A 17,863-nucleotide genomic window follows, 5' to 3' on the forward strand; every position below is an offset into this window, starting at 1 on the left:
TGTTTTAAGATTTCGTCTTATTTCTCATTATCCTACTCTGATTTTGGTTGGCAAGAATTTAAAATAATTTTCCCAAGTTGAGGCTGTTTAGCCTGTGATTGTAATTGCTGAATGACCTCTCCCTGTCCTCTGCTCTGAGTTGGTTTCTTTTGGATGGTCTTTCTTTGCCTTTTCCTCCACGACTGGTCTAGTTTCTGGGTGATCTTCTGTCACTTTTGGATGAATTTTCTGTGGGGTACCAAGAGTCTTCTCATCCTTTTGAGAGGAAGATGTTTAAACATTGTCTGTCTTTGGCATGTCCTCCTTCACTTGTTTCACAGGAGGTTCCATTTGAGGAGATTTTTCACGCTCGCTGTCCACCTTCACTTGGGAAGCTTTAGCTGGTTTTCTTCTCTTGTCTTTCTGAGGAGGAACAGCCACTTCTACTTCCCGCTTTGTCTTGCCAGGTTTTGCTTTTCGCTCATCCTTCTCTTTCTTCTTTTTAGACCCTGGCTTGAAAGCCATAGAATCTGCTCCCAAATGCTCATCCCTCATCTCAGGGGTGGCATCATCTCTGCTTGGGAGCATGAACAATGAGTCCCTTTGAACGACTTCTCCTGTAACTGGCTCTCTTGGTTTTCTCGCACCTTCTAGCAACTCAGCATTGAGAAAGCCTTCATTCACATCCTCTTTCCTTCCCTCCTGGTGTTCTTTAGGTTTATTTCCTTTGTCATCTCCACGTGGATTTTGCATCTCCCTCTCTTTGTTGCCACGGCTCTCTCTTCCGGAAGGTTGTTCAGGGTAATTTCCAGCTCTATTACAGCTGCGCTGCCTCTGCCCCACAGGATAATCCTCCCTATGTCCCCAAGCATATGGCAAATACTCTCGTCTGGTCCCAGGTGGACCAAAGCAGTCTGGAGAAAAGTTCCCTCTCTTTACTGGAGGATGAAGTTGAGCACCAACACCATTGCCCTTGTAAAACTTTTCACACCACTCTCTGTAGTTCATTTCCCATTCTCCGTATCCTTGCTCTCCAAATGGATCTCCAAAGTCAATAGATCTGCCATCGGAAGCTTTCATATCATACGGTGGAACTTGTCTGTACCGGTTAAAATACTCCCTTCCTCCTTCCCCTTGAGATATAGTCCATTTCCTGGGAGATTGGCCTCGGACTACTGGAGACCTTGACCGTGAATGGCGTCTTCTGTGTGGGGGTGACTTTGACCTCGACCGATGATAACCATGTGGCCTTGACCAGGAATGATAGTTCTTGTGACTCTTCCCTTTGCCTCTTCTTGGATATGGTGGTGATCGTGAGTAGGAGCGAGAATGGGAACGACTAAATGATCGAGAGAACGAGCAAGAGTAGGAAGAACCTGTTCTTGACTTGGAGTAGGTATGCGAACTTGTAGAGGAAGATGAAGTACTACAGGGAGAGTTGGACCTTAAAAAAAACACAACACAAAAAAATTGATCAAGTTAATCCAAAACAGTTACTCTCCTCAGCTTTTTGGAGAGTTGGACCTTAAAAAAAACAGAACACAAAAAACCAGATGAATTTAATTCAAAACAGTTACTCTCCCCAGCTTTTTTCCTCCCAGATTTCCTTTGGCTATTGATTGATTTAAGGTGCTGTATACTGGCCTCTACTGGGACATGAACGTGCACATTTTTCACTCCTCAACCACTACACGCAGTGCAAATCCCTTTTGTTGCAGTCAGATGCAAAAAGAGCAAGTCTTCATGGCTACCGTGCAGTATCAAACATCGAGAGAGTACGATGTAGCATTAATACAGTAAAGATCAATGTTAAAATGCTGCTTGGACTATTTAACTTCACTACTTCTTTGCAATTTGTATGGGATGCAAAATTCTTACGTCCAGTTGTCTTTAATCAACACTTCTGGCCAGATGGGCTAGCAAAATCTTACACATACCTCTAGCTCTAACCAGGGATAGTGACTGCATTTCAAGAGAAATCATCTCGAAAAGCTTCTGAACTCAGCCTCGACTAGGATGACTCAATGCCATTACTCTAGGACAGATACTGGCAGCATGAGCAAGAGAGAGCTTTTCAGCACTCCTGCCCAAGTGACTTTTGGGGATAGAAAACATCAGCTACCCTGAGGTTTTTCTTCACAAGGAGTTCTTTTATTATTTTTTAAAGAACATTTTCACAACATTTCACAGACGTTCATGAGCATTTTCCCTCCTCCAAAAGTCCTTCACCAATTCAAGATTTCCTTTCAAACAAGTCTGATTCATGAGACAAATTTTACAAGCTCAAAACCATACTAGCATAAGCCACCAGTTTGCAGTCCAGCTTGAAATCTCTCTGTGTATCCACATGTGGTAAACAGAAGAGGAGATGAAGACAACGTCTCTCACAGATCTCCTCCAAAGTGCTTTGAGGAAATGGTTACAAGCAGAATAGGGAGATGCAGAAAATCCAGCAACTGCACCTCTTCAATTTCTGGCCTCCTCAAGGCTGTCAGGCGGTGAAGGATGCCATTACAGAGAAGCTTTACTAAAAGAGAAACCTGTTCCTTAACAACTGCTGCCAAATTATAACTGCCAGTCAACTGTAATCTCTGCCCTATTTAAGCTAGGAATGCACACATGAAACTCCTGTCGCTGCTAATCCCTGGGATCATCCCATCCGTCTAGCAACAGAGCGGTGGAGTGGAATGCCTCCTGATTCTTCCAGACAATCTGCTTCTCCATAATGGACATGTAAAGCACGTACCTGGAAATCGAACGCTCCTTTCGAACCTTGTTATATTCCATCACTTCCTTAGCAAACTCATCCTTTGTAAACTCATCAGGTTTGGACTTTTTCTTTTCCCTGTGAAAACAAGTTTGACCTTTACTACCATTGTAGTTTGAACTTCGTTACCAAAAGACATCAAGAAACACAACATGGCCACTAGGAGAAAATGCCTACTGCATGCAAATGCAAAAGGTGAACAGCTAACATCGAAGGAAGACCAGTTTAGAATACCTACAGCTTTTAGCCAATATTTTAGAACTACATTTGTCTTGTCTCAGTTTTGCATGTTTACCCTTTGCAAAGAAAAAGGACATGACATTATGACACCGTGACGATTCTTGCATTTTGTTGATGTCAGGTGCACTGTGGTGTAACTGCAGTCTGATATGCTATTGAAATACAACAATGAAAACCAAGGCAACTTCATTGAGCCAAATACTTACTCCTCTTGCAGTCTCTGCTGTTCTCGGTAAAACTCCTCCCTTGATAAAGGAGGTGCTTGTGTCATGAGGATGGTATTTGCATGAGCCCTTGGCACTGCTGTTGCTACCCAAGCTGATGACATGTTGGCAGGAGCTGGAGGATATCCTGAAGGAAGTGCATGGGGTGGTGGAGGGTATGAGGGAGCTGGAGGCACAGGCATGACAACGGATGTTGATGCTGCTTCTGTTGGGGCATGAGTCCTTTGGGAACGTCCACTGCGCAGGCGTCCTCGATTTGAACTTCTGAAGAAACCCAAAAACATGTGTCACTCTTTGTCACACTCTGCCCTGATTGTAAAGAGGAAAGCCAATGAAGCGGCAGCCTGGTGGCGAGCACTTCCTACCCTCAACTTCAGCATTTTTCTCCCTGCTTTCCCTTCACTTGAGACTACGCTCCCTTCTTGATCCTCATGCTTGCCTTCCAGACCCTCGCCCCCAACAGCTCCCGCAGTCTTCTCCCCTTATACTCCGCTTTGTGACCGTGGATGGAGGCTGCCTGTGCTTAAAAGACGCTCCCATCTCCCATGTGCCAAGCGCCCACCGCTCCTCTGCCACTCCTTGATGTACTTACTGCTTATACTTACTACTGAAGATCACACTTCTGATCCTCAAAGTACTGCACAAATATTAACTAATCTTCTCTCAAACTTCTTTTAGCTTCTTCCACAGGCATCTCCTGTGGTCTTGCCTCATGATGATGTCTTTGGCCTGTTCTTGTCCCTGAATTGTTATTTTCTTGCTTACTGAATTTGAGAGTTTTAGGAAATCTGTGGAATCGTCCTGGCTTTTGTTGTGCTTTATCTTTAAGACATCATACACACAATGCACGCTTACAACCGATCTCTAACAAAGGCGTACCAAAAGGAAGGACTAACTTGACACGGCAATAATAGATCAAACAAACGCCTCTCTCTCCCACTGAGAGAAAGCACCTTGGCTCGTTGAGATGAGAACATTGAAGAAATTCAAAATTGTCATCAAATAACAGCCTTGACTTTTCCAAGAATTTGCTCCACCAGTATCCGCTAAGTTGTGAAATAAAGAATGTTGGAGGCTGATTTGTATTGGGGAACCAATGTCTTCAGGTCTGTTCAGCCAGTAATCAAAAGGGTGGCTTTCCACCCAATCCTTTAGTTATATTTCATTTTTAGATGTACTGCTGGTTCCCTCAAAAACTGCTCCTTTTTCAGAGTCCTCTTTTCAATCACGTACTGGAGTTTTACTTTAAATACTCTACTGCAAGCACAGATCCCCTTTGTCAAAGCCAAATCAAATTAAGCCCTTTAAAAATTAATCACCGCTTCTATTCTCCACAACTATCTGGGCATACTTACTCCATTATAAATCAGCTGTTGTCTAAGTTAAGTGTTACGGCCTCGTTGAACAGGTTACGGGTCGTAATATACCGGATTTCTGTAGAATACTTACCGTTGCCAGCCTGGTCTGCCACCAGCTGAGCCAACTGTGCTGCCTGTGATTGCATGAGCTTTTGGCGTAGGGAGAGGAAAAAGAAAAAAATCCCATTTAGTTTATCTCAGGACAGCTTTTTAAAAGAAATTCTAAAGTTATAGTGACTTACCGGTTGAGGGTACTGATTGTCCTTGGGGGCCCAGAAGCCTTGGGATCGCTGGTTGCCTTAGTGCAGGAACATGATCGCCCTTGTCAATACATGCAAACAGTTAGAAATTAAGCTCCACTGAAAGGCAACAGTCACTGCATCATTTGAAAGAAAACTGACCTCCTCTTCCAACAAGCTGCTGGTTGACAGAGAGGGAAATTTCAGAAGTTCAGTAGCAGTCACCAGAGCAGCAGGAGGTAACACAGTATCAGCATCACTACAAAAAAAAAAAAAAAAGTTATTATTCAAACAGCGTTTTCAAGTGCTACTGGAAATAGCAAGTCCAAGGTGAGAAAAGGCTGACTACTGCAAACAGGAAAAAAAAATTTAAAAAATCTTCATCAGATTTACAGATGTGAAGTTGGCCCATTCTTACTGAAGACTGGAAAGAAGTCGATTTGGACTACTGGCATGCCAAGAGAAAGCTCACTGGAAAAATATCTTCTTAAGCTAGCTGCACGTGAAAGGGTTAGAGCACATACAAGTCACACACTGAATCTCAGTTTTGGAAGACGCGAGAACTGAAATTCTATGAGGAAATGTTTATGTGCGAGTGCAGAGGCTGCCTTAGAGGTTCTTCTGAATTGCGGTTCTTTGCATTCAACGCTACAGCTGAGCCTGACAGTCTTCTGGACAGAGAGGCTATTTGCAGCCCAGGCATAAAGCTGAAAGGCCACAAGCCCTAAACAATCGTACAGATCTTTCACGTCTTTTCATGTGACTTCACCGGGCTGCAAACTCAGACTTTCATGTTTGTAAATACTTCAAAGTTACGGCGTTTCAGTGTTTATTAGCCAGGTCAGCACGCGTCACCGACTGCCCTTTGTGTTACTGAGGATGACTCTGACTTATCGTAAGATTGATGGTAGAAATACCGTAGAAAAAAGTAATAGGAAAACACCTGCTCAGTTTTAGCTCTAATTGTGCTTTTACAGGTTTCATGAAACTGTTGCTTCCTCCGTACTAGAGAGAAATTAATGCACTCAAGAAGCTTTGACATAACTAGAGGGCTCCTTTAGGAGTTGCTAGCCACATAAAACCAAAGGGCCCCTGGGCAAAATGTGCCTCTTTCAGGGTAAAACTCATAGACAATGACTGATAAGGGAACTGAGCAAGAAATACTTCTGAGACAATCCTTGCATGAGACACACTTCCGAGTTATCAAAGTGTCCTCATTCAAAGTAAATACAAAACCCAGAACTTCCACTAGTATCGGGAACTGTCACTACCGATAGATAAATAGCTAGTGGAGAAGCTCAACAAGAAGAAGAATCTAACTTGAGCATTTTAGTGTCCTTTATATCCCTGTTGATCTACAGATTTACTTACCAAAGAGGTTCGTCCGGCTGTTCAGCACAGAGAGACAGGGACACTGCTGGAGGGAGACCAGAGGTGACGACAGAAGACGGATTTACTGGCAGCCCAACGGCCACAGAGGACTGACCAGAGGCCAACGATGACAAAGCAGCAGCAGAATGAGGAGCCAGGGATGCTAATGGAGTCATTAGTGGGTCCTGCTGTCTGGAAACTGCTGGCCGGAGCTGAGGCTGCATGTTGTGCGCTCTTGTTTGTCTCGTTAGTGGTGGTGGAGGTGGTGGAGGTGGCGGCTGCTGCTGACGTTGCTGCTGAATCTGCTCTCTGTAGCCAGTTCCATTATTGAAGTTGTTCACAGCCTAGAGGCAGAAAAACACGTACAGAAAGGCACTATGAAACTTCAGTAGATGTACGAACAAAAGCCTCCCCAGAGCAAAATTGCTTGTGTGTTCCTGTAAACATTATCAATCCTAAAATCAATCAACATACAGGTATAGGAAGACATCAGGTGAAACACTGACCCTAACGATGGGTAACGCAGAGTATCTCTATTTACAGTACCTCAGTGTTAACACCAAATTTGAAAGTGAGGCAATCACGTTAAGCAAAAGTGTGACCTGAATTTGCCAGATTCTCTCTAAAGAGTTGTAAGCTTCTCTAACACCAGATAACGTCTCTGAAAAGTAAATTTAGCCTTATTCCATTTAGCCTTGCTTAAGGAGATGTAAACGAGTATTTTCTTCCCTTTCAGCTTTTCGCAAATAGACCTGTCTAACAAACAGTTTACATAAATGTCAGCATGTCACCTGGCGTAACAACTTGTTGGCAGTCAAAGCATCGGGAGAAACGTCTGTTTGATGACACGTTGGGCATGTATGTTCCTCAGATTCCAGTAACGCTGTTCTAATACCTGTGAATAATGAGAACCGTCAGAAGAGTTTTCAGCAAAACTAAGGAAAATGTTGGGGTTCTAATCAATTATAAAAACACGTATATGATTAATGGGTGAATACAGTCTTGAACTGAGAGCCTGAAGCGGTAAATGTCCAATAGTGTAAAAAATGTCCAGCATGCAGCAAATAACTAAGCAGTGTTGATATTTCACTGTTGTTACTTGGAAGCTGTAGAGTAGGCTGTGTCTTGATGTTTGGACTGGTCTTTCCACTGTGCAGGACAGTGAGAAGTCACCAACCTCAAGGTTGATGAATAAAACACATCTCAAAAAACCGTTCATAGATTCAAGTTCTGAAGGATTTCACCAACTCTCCTGTGGAGAAGAATGTGGATTAAACGCCCAACTCTCCGTTTGTTGCAGACCACAATAAGTCACCAGAGCAGGCTATAGAATTTTGCATGAGAGAAAGGGCTGGGGACAAACTAAATGCATTCAGTATCTCATACTGTAATCACCTGCACGGTTACACATTCTTCTCAGAGTCATCCTTCCACATGTACAGAGGGTTTAACTAGACACGTAACCAGGGAAAAAAGCTTTCTGCCTTTTTTTTCTGCCCTTTGCATAAGAAGGGTCCTCTCCCGTTCTGGGTATACTCAGGTATCAAACAGAACGGGTAACCAAGTAATTTCGTTCTCTCCCAGTTCTGCCTTCGGAAGGTCAGATGCCATGTTTTCAGTTAACAACCGTGGGAGTAAGACTTACATTCGTCACAGTAACTGTTTCCACAGCAGGGAGTAACAGCTGCGTCACTCATGACCTCTTTGCAAATGAGACATAACAACTCCTCCGGAATAGGAGCATCTGAGGAGGAGGAGGAGGAGGACGGCTCCTCTGGTGAAAAGGGAGGCTTTTCCTTCTTTCCTCTAGCATACGCTTCCCTGGAGGCGGGGCGGGGAAGGAAAAACAACAAGTGAAAGATGGGCAAAGGAGAACTTTTCCAAGCTTTGGATTTCCTGCAAGGAAGGTAAAATAGAAGGCATTCTTCTCAGTCCACATTAGCCTTCTAAAGCGTAGGCATTTAGTTTCAACTACTTCTCTTTGGCCACCACACCAGAAGAGGGAGGGGGAACAATTTTCCTTCTGCAGAACTCTCCCATTCATGGGATCAACTAAGAGATTGGCTCAGACTAGAAAAATAATTTTTCAACATCCAGAAATCAGCTGAAATGAATCCCACCTCTCCTCTGCCAGAGGGTCAATGTAAATTGCAGGCTCAGGATCAAGTGAGTCTCCGATTAAATACACTTTATGAATAAAAGAAAACTATGTCTCAGCTTCTACACAAGGAGATCCATGACGGCCACAAACAGAAGTGCTACCAAGTGCATTTCTTCTCAGCCACTCTTGTCACCACACAGTAGGATTTTCTTAGGGTAAAGCAAAACAGGAAAACATCCGTCTGGTTCACACATGAGATTTGATCAAAGCCAGAGGGGGAGGAAATCTCAGTCACACAGCTATTTGCTAAATTGGGCAAGAAGCCTTTGAAACGTCAAAGAGAAGCAAAACGAGCTTTCGAGGAGAATGACTCCAACGGTAAGCACTAGTGAAATCTTCTGCAGACCTACAGATTCTAGGTGTACCACAAGTTGAACCAACTTCCAGGGGTGTGAACAGCAGGACCAGTCTATTTCCATATTAGAAAGTATCACAGATTTTAAGGCGACGATACAATGACGGTGCTTCCTCCTTCGTAATTACAGACGCTGGCCAACTTGCTTGCATTGCCACTCAGACACACACGCATGGTTTCTCTCGTTCCCTTTCTGCTCAGTCCCATTAATCCCATACTTACGCACTAATAATTGGTATGGCGTATTTCCCAGTGCTTGTCAGCATAGCGCCCTTTATACTGGGATCTTTCACCTCCATCAGGAAACTCCTCGGAATTCCTGTGCTCCTTTTAATTCTGGGAACAGACTCAAAAATTCTGTCCTGTTAAGAAAAGAAGTGCAGATATCTCTCATCTTAAGACCCACCCTTAAAAGGACATTTCAATGTTGATTTTCAGCAGCAAAAGCCTTTAATCCTCTGCTTTTACCCAGTGTAAGGCTTGCTCGACTAAAATACCTTTCTTCCAAAAGGAATATAGCCAGGGTGTCCCAAAGGCTTGAGCAGTGTTTTGAACTCGGTCAACATCCTTTGGCTTAACGTCAGGTTCCTTAAGGGTGAAATATCCCTTGGCTCACCATCCACTCGGAGAAGAGACACAACCCCGCTCCTCCTTCAAAGCGCAGTTCAGAGTGAGAGCTTAACTTGGTGCTCTGAATCCGACACTGAGAAACTGAGATTCACCTTCTCTAGTGAAGGTTGAATTCATATCTCACGCATATACATTCAGCAACTGATGTCAAATGGCATGGCTACTCAGCCAGGTGCTTGTGTAACTAGAACATGCAAACATTGAACGGATGTCGATAGAAACATCTTGGGTTTTTACAAACTATTGAAAACTGTGAACTGTCATTAAAAAGCATTGAAACCAGAAAAATTTCCAATAAAATTGAAATGTATAAAATATGCCTGACAGTGTGTGGAGAAAGATCTATGGACATATGTAATGTCCATGGCCTAGAAGGAAGAAAATGTTACATTTATAACTCCAGGTTTCCCGTGAATTGTAAAGGGCTTTGCAACATTGCCACATGACCTCTGCGTTTCACCCCAAAAGAAACAATTCTTAACATGAGTATTCATGTATTTGTTACAGAACTGCCAAGGGAAAACAATTTAAAAGTAAGTCACACCAGAAGTCCCCCACAATCTTACCCCCTTTGTTGGGCAGTTCTTTACACAGTGGCCAGGTTTTCCACAACCAAAGCAAGTATATGATGTCAGAGGTGGACCCAAGGCTTTCTTCGTGTAACTAAAGGTGTTTTGGGGAAAAAAAAGAAAAAGGATGCATGTGTTAAATCCATGTTTCTTAAAACCAACAAGTTTACAGTTTTTCCATCGTCGCCAAAGATCGGATTTGACATTATCCACACTTACTTGGCTGGATCATATTCACGGCAAGACTGGATCATCATGGCTTTTATTTTATCTTCTTCGGCAGCATTGGCTTCAGCCAGATTGGCAGTCTGTTGTTTAACAAGTAATCGTTTGAGAGGCACATTAGAAACACATTGAAGCGCACACAGCCAAAGACAACACCACTCACCCAAGCCTGTACAGAGCAGCACAACACTAGCTGAGGTTGCCTGAAAACAGCTGCTTATATAAAAAATAGTTGTGCTGAAAGTGTTCTGGGGAGTCCTTACACCATGAAATGATGCTTATGTGCCTGTTAACCTACTTGAAAAGAGCATTCTTGGGCACTCAAAACCTTAGGCTCAGGTTGGACCTTATAAAGACTTGTGCACCTACTCCAGTTTTCTTCCAAGTGGACTGAAGCTATGCACAGAAAAAGTTAGACCTGCCGCTATTATTAAAGGGATCTTTAAGCTCCAGTCTATTTGAAGGAGAAGACAGCCACTGTACATTGAATTGAGAAAGATGAAGGCAAGTACCATTGTTTACATTTGCAGCATCAGAAGGATACACAACTTAAAGGTCAGGGAAGTTGGTTTTGCTTGCTGAAATTCAGCTTCAGACACAGAAGCATTACAGAGATTCAAGCTTTTTAGAGCCCCTCAGCAAGACAAAAGACTCTTTTCAGTAGAAATTGGACCACTCATGTGCTGTAGGCAGTCCAAACTGCACGTTCCCCCCTGCTAAATTCTTCATATTAACTGATGTAACTAGGAACATTTTCACAATCTACACTGTGTCCCAACAAATTAGACCGTGTTGTCCACTCTAGATATACTGCAATTTATGAAATTGTGCAGCATTCCAAGAACGGATCTATAACTATAATGACTAGAAATTCAAAAATAGCCATGCCATTGCCCATGCGACAGAAACGCTTCTACTTTGGCTGTTGCAACCCCCCCCAAGATGTCCATAACCAACAGCCAATTCAGTTCTTCTGTGAACATTGTGTTCATTTCCAGTGTAAACCTAACGAAATGTCTGAACAAGTCAACAGCTTCTGCAAGGCTGCTGCTTTGTGTCTTGAAGCTGAGTCATACTGCAACACTATGTGGAGGCTGATAAGGTGCTCCCCTTCAATCTTCCCAAAGTGGGAACTGCTCTTCACAGGATACTATCAACAGCTACACAGGCTTTAAAGTTAAAATAAATAAATTATTAAAAACTACATTAAAGTTTTCTTCCCATTACAACAGTTATCCTGCTATAGATCACAGTGTACAATTTAAAAATTTGAAGCAAACACTTTTTTTTTTTAATGTATTTGACAGGAAAAAAAAATATATATACCTTAATCAGCTGGGCCAGAGAAAGAGGTGCAGAAGAGTCATCACTCTGTTCACAAAAAATTAAAAACATCTTTAAGTTTTACAATCAAAACCTAGCAATAGTTAACCTCGACGGTAGTCGGAAATTCTGCACTATATCCTCTGAGCATCACTGAAAGAGGCATTTCCAACCTAGTGTCATTTGCCTGTGTTCAAAACAAAGTCCAAACCCACGACAGCTTAGGAGTGCCTATGTGGTTAAGGAGAAGAAACTAAAACAACCAAAGCCGCTTGAGATTACGTATTGCTCCAGAATGTCTCAGCCTTGTCAAATGCTCACAACTGCTTAAAAGTCCAAGGGGTAAGGAAGCTGTCAACTGTCCGCTAAAAGGGATTCTAAAACAATATTTATGTTTCTTGGAGAAGGAAGCATCACTACAGGAAACTTATTTTCAGTGCAGTTTGTAAATCAATCAGCGTCTCATCATTTATAAATGCACACGGCTATGCCTTTATGAACACAGCCTAGTTGCCTGTCAAAATCAAGCATGGGCACATCAGCCCTGAAACAGGAACTCTGCCTCTCCTCTCCATAAGTTTAAAAATGCCAGGCTCACCACACCCCACAAAACCCAAATGCAAACACCACTCCAAAGCATCCGCCATAAAAGTAAACCACCACTTTATCAAGAAAAAAAATAAGCTGCTCAAATTATTGAAATTAAGGTGTCTGCCATGACAGAGTAGCCTATAAAAACTGAGAAAATGGATTTCTTGTCGTGTATTAGACCGCAGGCCACACTACGCAAATTAGATTGGGAAGTGTGAGAATTTAATATTATTCTCCTTGCCAGCAGACCAAAACCAAGTCTTAATGATGATGAAAACATGGATTCAGAGCACAATCCTGGGATTCTTTTTTTTCTCCTTTGCAACCACACTCCTCCCTCCCAGCTACCTCCTGCAACAGCTTGCAGGAATGAAGTCCTCAGGCCACCAGTCAGCAACGGACTGCGGCATTTACTGGGAACTAAGATGACATGCGGTTTTTCCACAAGTCAAAAGGGTAGCTCTCATCTGGTTCCTTTTCCAGGATATTGAATTCTATGATGCCACAAGCAGCAGTTAAGCTGACACTAGTAAAACATCATCAGAAAGACATCCGAATCACTGCTTAGTTTTTTAGAAACGTAGAATAAAATTTCTATGATGCTGAATCAAATACATTGTACATACAGCATCTATGTTTTAGTGGAAAATATATTAGGTTAATGTTGAGGAAATTAACACAAGGCTACATTGATCGGAATTAAGTGCAGTGTGTAGAAAAAAGTGTGAGATGGTGTTTTACATACGCCTCTTGATATTCCACTCACTGGCTCAGTTTGACATCTGGAAGAAGAAATAAAAGTGATCAGAACTTAAAAGAAAGCCCTTGTGCCCAACACACAGCAGTGACGACAGATTACAGAACTTGAACATCAAAACGTGATGTGCTGATAGTCTAGTGCATGTGGAAACGTATTCATATACATAAACGGCTCTCTCTTGGTACCTTCAGTGCAACTAAAAAAACCCCAGAAGCCCATTTCTACTTTGTCAGAAAATTACTCTAAGACTTACAGAAATAGAACACCAAAGTGCCTCAGATATTTTGTCTCTGCTACGTAAGTATCAAAAATATGAAGTCTGTACTACAGTTTTGTGTCTTAAACATGGTGACTAAAAATAGTAGTAGAAATGTCACCTGAAGGCAGTGCCTAGGATTTTCTGCGATTTAGGAGTCCTGTAGGGAAATAAAAAAAAAAAAAAAGGACTTAATTGCCAGAATTTGCTTTAAGATAACCTTGAAAATGCTACAGTATTTGGGGAAATATTTATTACATCTGGGAACTCGCTGAGATTCCACATACTCATTGATCTGTATCTGCATGTAGATCATCATGAATGAGACATGCAGCCATCGATGTAGTGAACAAATAATTCCTGCATCATCCCAAGTGTCCCATCAGCAGAGCTGGCAACCCTTGGTCTTTCCCCTCTAGCTAGTATGCAAAAACACCAGATTTGGGGCATAAGGATACCTGCCATATGCCACCCCCCCTGCCCCAAATGCAAAGAATAGACGGATTCGCAGAAACACTGAGAATCAGACTCTTCTGAGATGGGAACAAATTCTAAGTTTACACTCCAGTGCGTACCTGTCTTCACTCTAAAAGCAAGACAAGCAAACACGTGTAACAAGGAATCTCTCCACGTAGAGGGAAACAGCATCGAAAACTTGGCGCTCAGAAAAAACAACCCCAAGATCAAACCAAATAGAATCATTCTTAACAGTTACCGTTGTTGGAGTTTGAACCCCATGTCCCAGCAGGCCGAAAAGCATAAGTTTACTTTGGGACAGGAACAATAAAATCTACCCCATTACAACAAAAAGTAACAGCAGCTTTAACCAGAAAGATACAATCTGAGTGCCTCTGGAAATGAACATCAATTAGAAAAGGTAACACACCCAAACCACTAGCACAGAACACAGTGCTTTATGGATACCTACAGAACGTATGTTTTGCGGGTAGCTTTAACTGCTCCGACAGGGATTCTTCTCACAATTACTGATGAGTTCTTAGGAATCAGGGCATTAGCCTCTGTGTATTCTGAAAACAACATAAATGCAGAAAAAAACATTAGTCAATTCATAAGAATGTATATGAATATGTAATTACACAGCGCGGCAGAGAGGGAAGCCCTTTGCAGATAGAAAAGCCAGATTTCAGATGTAACGGTGCATTTTTATCGTCTCAGCACACTAGTAGTACATTCCAAGAAATCTTCAGGTTTGAGAACCAAACGCAAGCAGCACAATCTTTTCCATTTTTTTTTGAGAGAGCGTGAATGCCAACAGCAAAATGCTCCCAAAGGTCACTAAAGGAGAGTCTGCTAGCGCATGAGGTTCTGTCCTGATCTAGCTTAAGTGGCTTTTGCTTCTGTTAGGCTACAAAACCAAGGGATCTTTGGAGAAAAACAAAGCACAGCCAAGTCTCACCTGTGTAAAGCAGATCTGAAGTCAGACAAGCTTGCCCTGCAACAAAACAGGCCCTTAGCTAAAGCATGAAATCTCTGCGCCGTTGCTTTCATAGCTGTTCACTAAAAGCGATTCGGCCACGCTGCTGGTGCTCAAGGCCGACAGAACACAGAAGACAGCCGGCCACCTCTGCGTATGGCTTGCAGCTTAAGACTGCAGACTTAAGACTTAAGGGATGTGGTACCAGTTGGCTTTAATACATTTCTATTTCCTTCGCCTCGATTAATTGAATTCATTTTGGTTGATGGCACCTTAATAAAGGTGAAGTCAAACAACGCAGACTAAAAAGTTAACTTTCTTTTTCTTCTTTTAATAGGAAAGGATTAAAGCTGGAGCACTATTCCTGAAGTGCCTGGAAATTTTTGTTTGCTTGATTTGAATTTAACAGATGCCAGCTTAGTCTAGCAGCTCTCGGACAAAACTGGCATCTCCCAGCAGGAACCTTTTCCTCCTGGGCAGCAATATCCCCGAGCAGAGACTTGGCAACAAATCTTTCTCTTTCTGAAAAGTCACACCCCAAGGCCTGTAATCACATTCAAACTTGTCAAGACAGCAGCTTACCAAACTGAAATATCATACTAAGTACCACGAAACCATTATCATCTCTGAGAATCAAGCACCACTTTTTAGGTTTAAAAGAATTTATGACTTCTCTAAGAATGTTTCTTACGTATAGTCACCATAAATGTTCTGCCGGAAAACTTCAGTAGTGCCCTGATACGGTTCACACGTAGTACCAGGGAAAAAAAATGCTTAGAGACATATGGTGAAATGATGCTCGATAGCACCTGAACGACAATGTCTTTGGTGTAGAAAAGAAGCGATATTAACAAGAAATTCCAAGGTGTCATTTAGATACGGAGAACATCCATGGCAGAGGGGCCATTAGAGGGTCTGCACAGATGGTAACTCACAGCTACACTCTTGATCCAAAGTGTTGCTAGCGAGCAGTTGCTGCAACAGCCACCAAGCCAGTTTTCCAGTGCAGTGGAGTAAAGCAAGGTGATCACAAAACGAAGTCACCAAAGACAATTTATTTCTTCAAAGTAGCCACCTGTTCTCTTCCCATCCCTTTCAGCTTTCTCCACCTGATTTCCAAGACATCTGGAGAGGTTATTAATATAAGATATCCTCCCATATTTCCTTATCATTTTACCTAGCAGAATTCCAGGAAAGCAAAAATTTCTAAGCCCTGTACATCACACATCAACCACACATTCTTCTATGCCTGCTCCGCACCCAAAGCACAGATCTGAAGGTAGTTGTCAGAACAGCAACTACAAAAGAACAGCCCTGAGCCCCAACACAAGCCACAGCTACCGAGCGTGGCCGAATCACATTATCGCTTCCCACCCCGTGTAAGCCCCCGCGCCGCTTGCCCTCCCAGTCCCCCCGCAGGCCGGCAAGATGGGCCTCAGGCTGACTCAGGCTACGTGGGGACGAGCCACAAAGAGCAGAGCGTGGCTCCCACAGGCCATGGCCATCACAGGGTGGTCTGTGACACTGCCAGCCGGGCAGTCCCCGAGCCCCCACGCCCGCCGCCCCCACGCACCTTCTTTGGTCTGGGCGTTGGTGATCTGCAGGTCACAGGTGGCCGCCTTCAGCTTCTCCCGGCCCATGATCTGGCGCTTGAGGTCGCACAGGGAGATGTGGAGGCCGGTGAAGGTGACCGTGTCATAGCTCAGCTTGGAGGAGAACTTGTAGTGGACGCACGACATGGTCGGGGCCTGCTCCACAACGGCGTCTACTACAGCGGACCGAGGGGGCTGAGCTCACCCCCGCAACAAGTCCGGCCTGCGGCCCTCAGCGACGGGCGGGCGGGCGGATGACGGGGAGAGGCCCCCGCGGCCCCGGCTCGGCCTCTGCTCCCTCTCTCACGCAGCGCTCCCAGGCCCAACCACTCGCTGTGGGCACTCGGGCACCTCTGCCTCAGCGTTCCGTTGGCGGTTTAACGGACGCCAGCCGCAGGGGCTGCCCTGATCGCATCACTGCGCGTGCCCAACGGAACACTGCACCCCCCCGCGCCTCACCTGGCCTGTGGTGTCCCTCCTGTCACCCCCCTGGGCCTGCCACTGCCTGGTGTCCTGTCACCCCCCAGGCCTGTGGTGTCCCTCCTGTCACCGCCCTGGGCCTGCCACTGCCTGGTGTCCTGTCACACCCCAGGCCTGTGGTGGCCCTCCTGTCACCCCGAAGGCCTGTCACCACCTGCTGTCCCTCCTGTCACCCCCAGGCTGTCACCACCCGCTGTCCCCTCCTGGCAGCAGCCGGCCAGGACAAGACAGCCTGGGGAAGATGCAGTGGGCTTTGCCGTGCGGCACTTGGCTGCCCGTGCCCAGGCCCAGCGAAGGGAGGGGACATCTCAGGGTGTCCGAGTGTCTCTTCTTGCATTTACGGGAAGTTCGGTCAAAGAGCCAATGGCCATTGATGGTTATTGCCATAAACCCATCTGCTTGTACTGGTACCGCTTCCACAAAAAGAAGACAACAGGTCATTGTCAGAGGAGACTCCCTTCTGAAGGGCACAGAAGGCCCCATATGCAGACCGGACCCACTTCTTAGGGAAGTCTGCTGCCTCCCTGGGGCCCCAGTTAAAGCTGTGAAGAATAAGCTTCCTACCCTGGTACGGCCTCAGATTATTCTCCATTATTGATTTTTCATGTAGGTAGTGACAAAGTTGCAGCAAGAAGTCCAAGGGCAATCAAGAGAGACTTCGGGGCCTTGGCACGACTGGCTAAGGGATCAGGAGCACAAGTAGGTTCTCCTCGGTCCTTCCAGTTGCAGGAATGCTGACGGAAGGAACAGGAAGAGCCAGCAGCTTGAGCCCGGTGACACCGGCAGAATTGGGAGGTTTTTGATCATGAGCTGGTCCACACGACACCAGGCCTGCTGGTGACAGGTGGGGTACACGTGTCTCAAAGGGGGAAAAGGGTCTTTGCACAGGACTTAGCAGGGCTCCATGAAAGAGCCTTAAACTAGATTCGAAGGGGGAAGGGGATAAAACCCGGCTCGCTAGAGATGAGCCTGGGGGCGGCACGCCGATGTTTGAGGGATGGTGCTAGCGAGGTGCTGCAGTCTGCCAGCTCAGTGGAGGTAGGGAGCATGGAGAGCTGTGTGACAGCAAAGACGCAAGGGTTATTGATGTGTTAGAAACCACAGCAGAACTGCCCCTTTGGACTTCCGGAGGGCATACTGGAGTCACTGTGTTCAGCCAGCTGGGCAGAGGATAGGGAATCCCCCATATGATGCGTCCCGTCTGCCTGGTGGGCCTGTCCCAGGGAAGGCAGGGTGCAGTTCTAAGAGTCTCTCGCTTGCTCACTCTCCCTGATAGCCTCAACCTAGTCACCTCCTCCCGCAGCTCGG

The 17,863-nt window shown here is 44.7% G+C and overlaps 1 protein-coding gene across 1 annotated transcript; it reads right to left on the minus strand.

Moving 5' to 3' along the window:
- Nucleotides 1-273: 273 nt before the first annotated feature.
- On the minus strand, nt 274-16,557 carry LOC309414917 (E3 ubiquitin-protein ligase RBBP6-like; the record flags this gene model as incomplete). Its single annotated transcript, XM_082012296.1, has 14 exons — nt 16,057-16,557; nt 13,977-14,076; nt 12,799-12,814; nt 11,445-11,489; nt 10,113-10,201; nt 9,891-9,987; nt 8,917-9,056; nt 7,824-7,999; nt 6,970-7,073; nt 6,294-6,522; nt 4,811-4,889; nt 3,193-3,474; nt 2,726-2,824; nt 274-1,423 (listed from the first exon to the last, which is right to left on the minus strand). The coding sequence occupies exons 1-14, from the start codon at nt 16,220-16,222 to the stop codon at nt 274-276; spliced, it is 2,772 nt and encodes a 923-aa protein (XP_081868422.1). The 5' UTR covers nt 16,223-16,557.
- Nucleotides 16,558-17,863: the final 1,306 nt, after the last annotated feature.

Source organism: Phaethon aethereus (genome assembly GCF_964289735.1).
Source record: "Phaethon aethereus genome assembly, chromosome: 34".
Lineage (NCBI taxonomy): Eukaryota > Metazoa > Chordata > Aves > Phaethontiformes > Phaethontidae > Phaethon > Phaethon aethereus.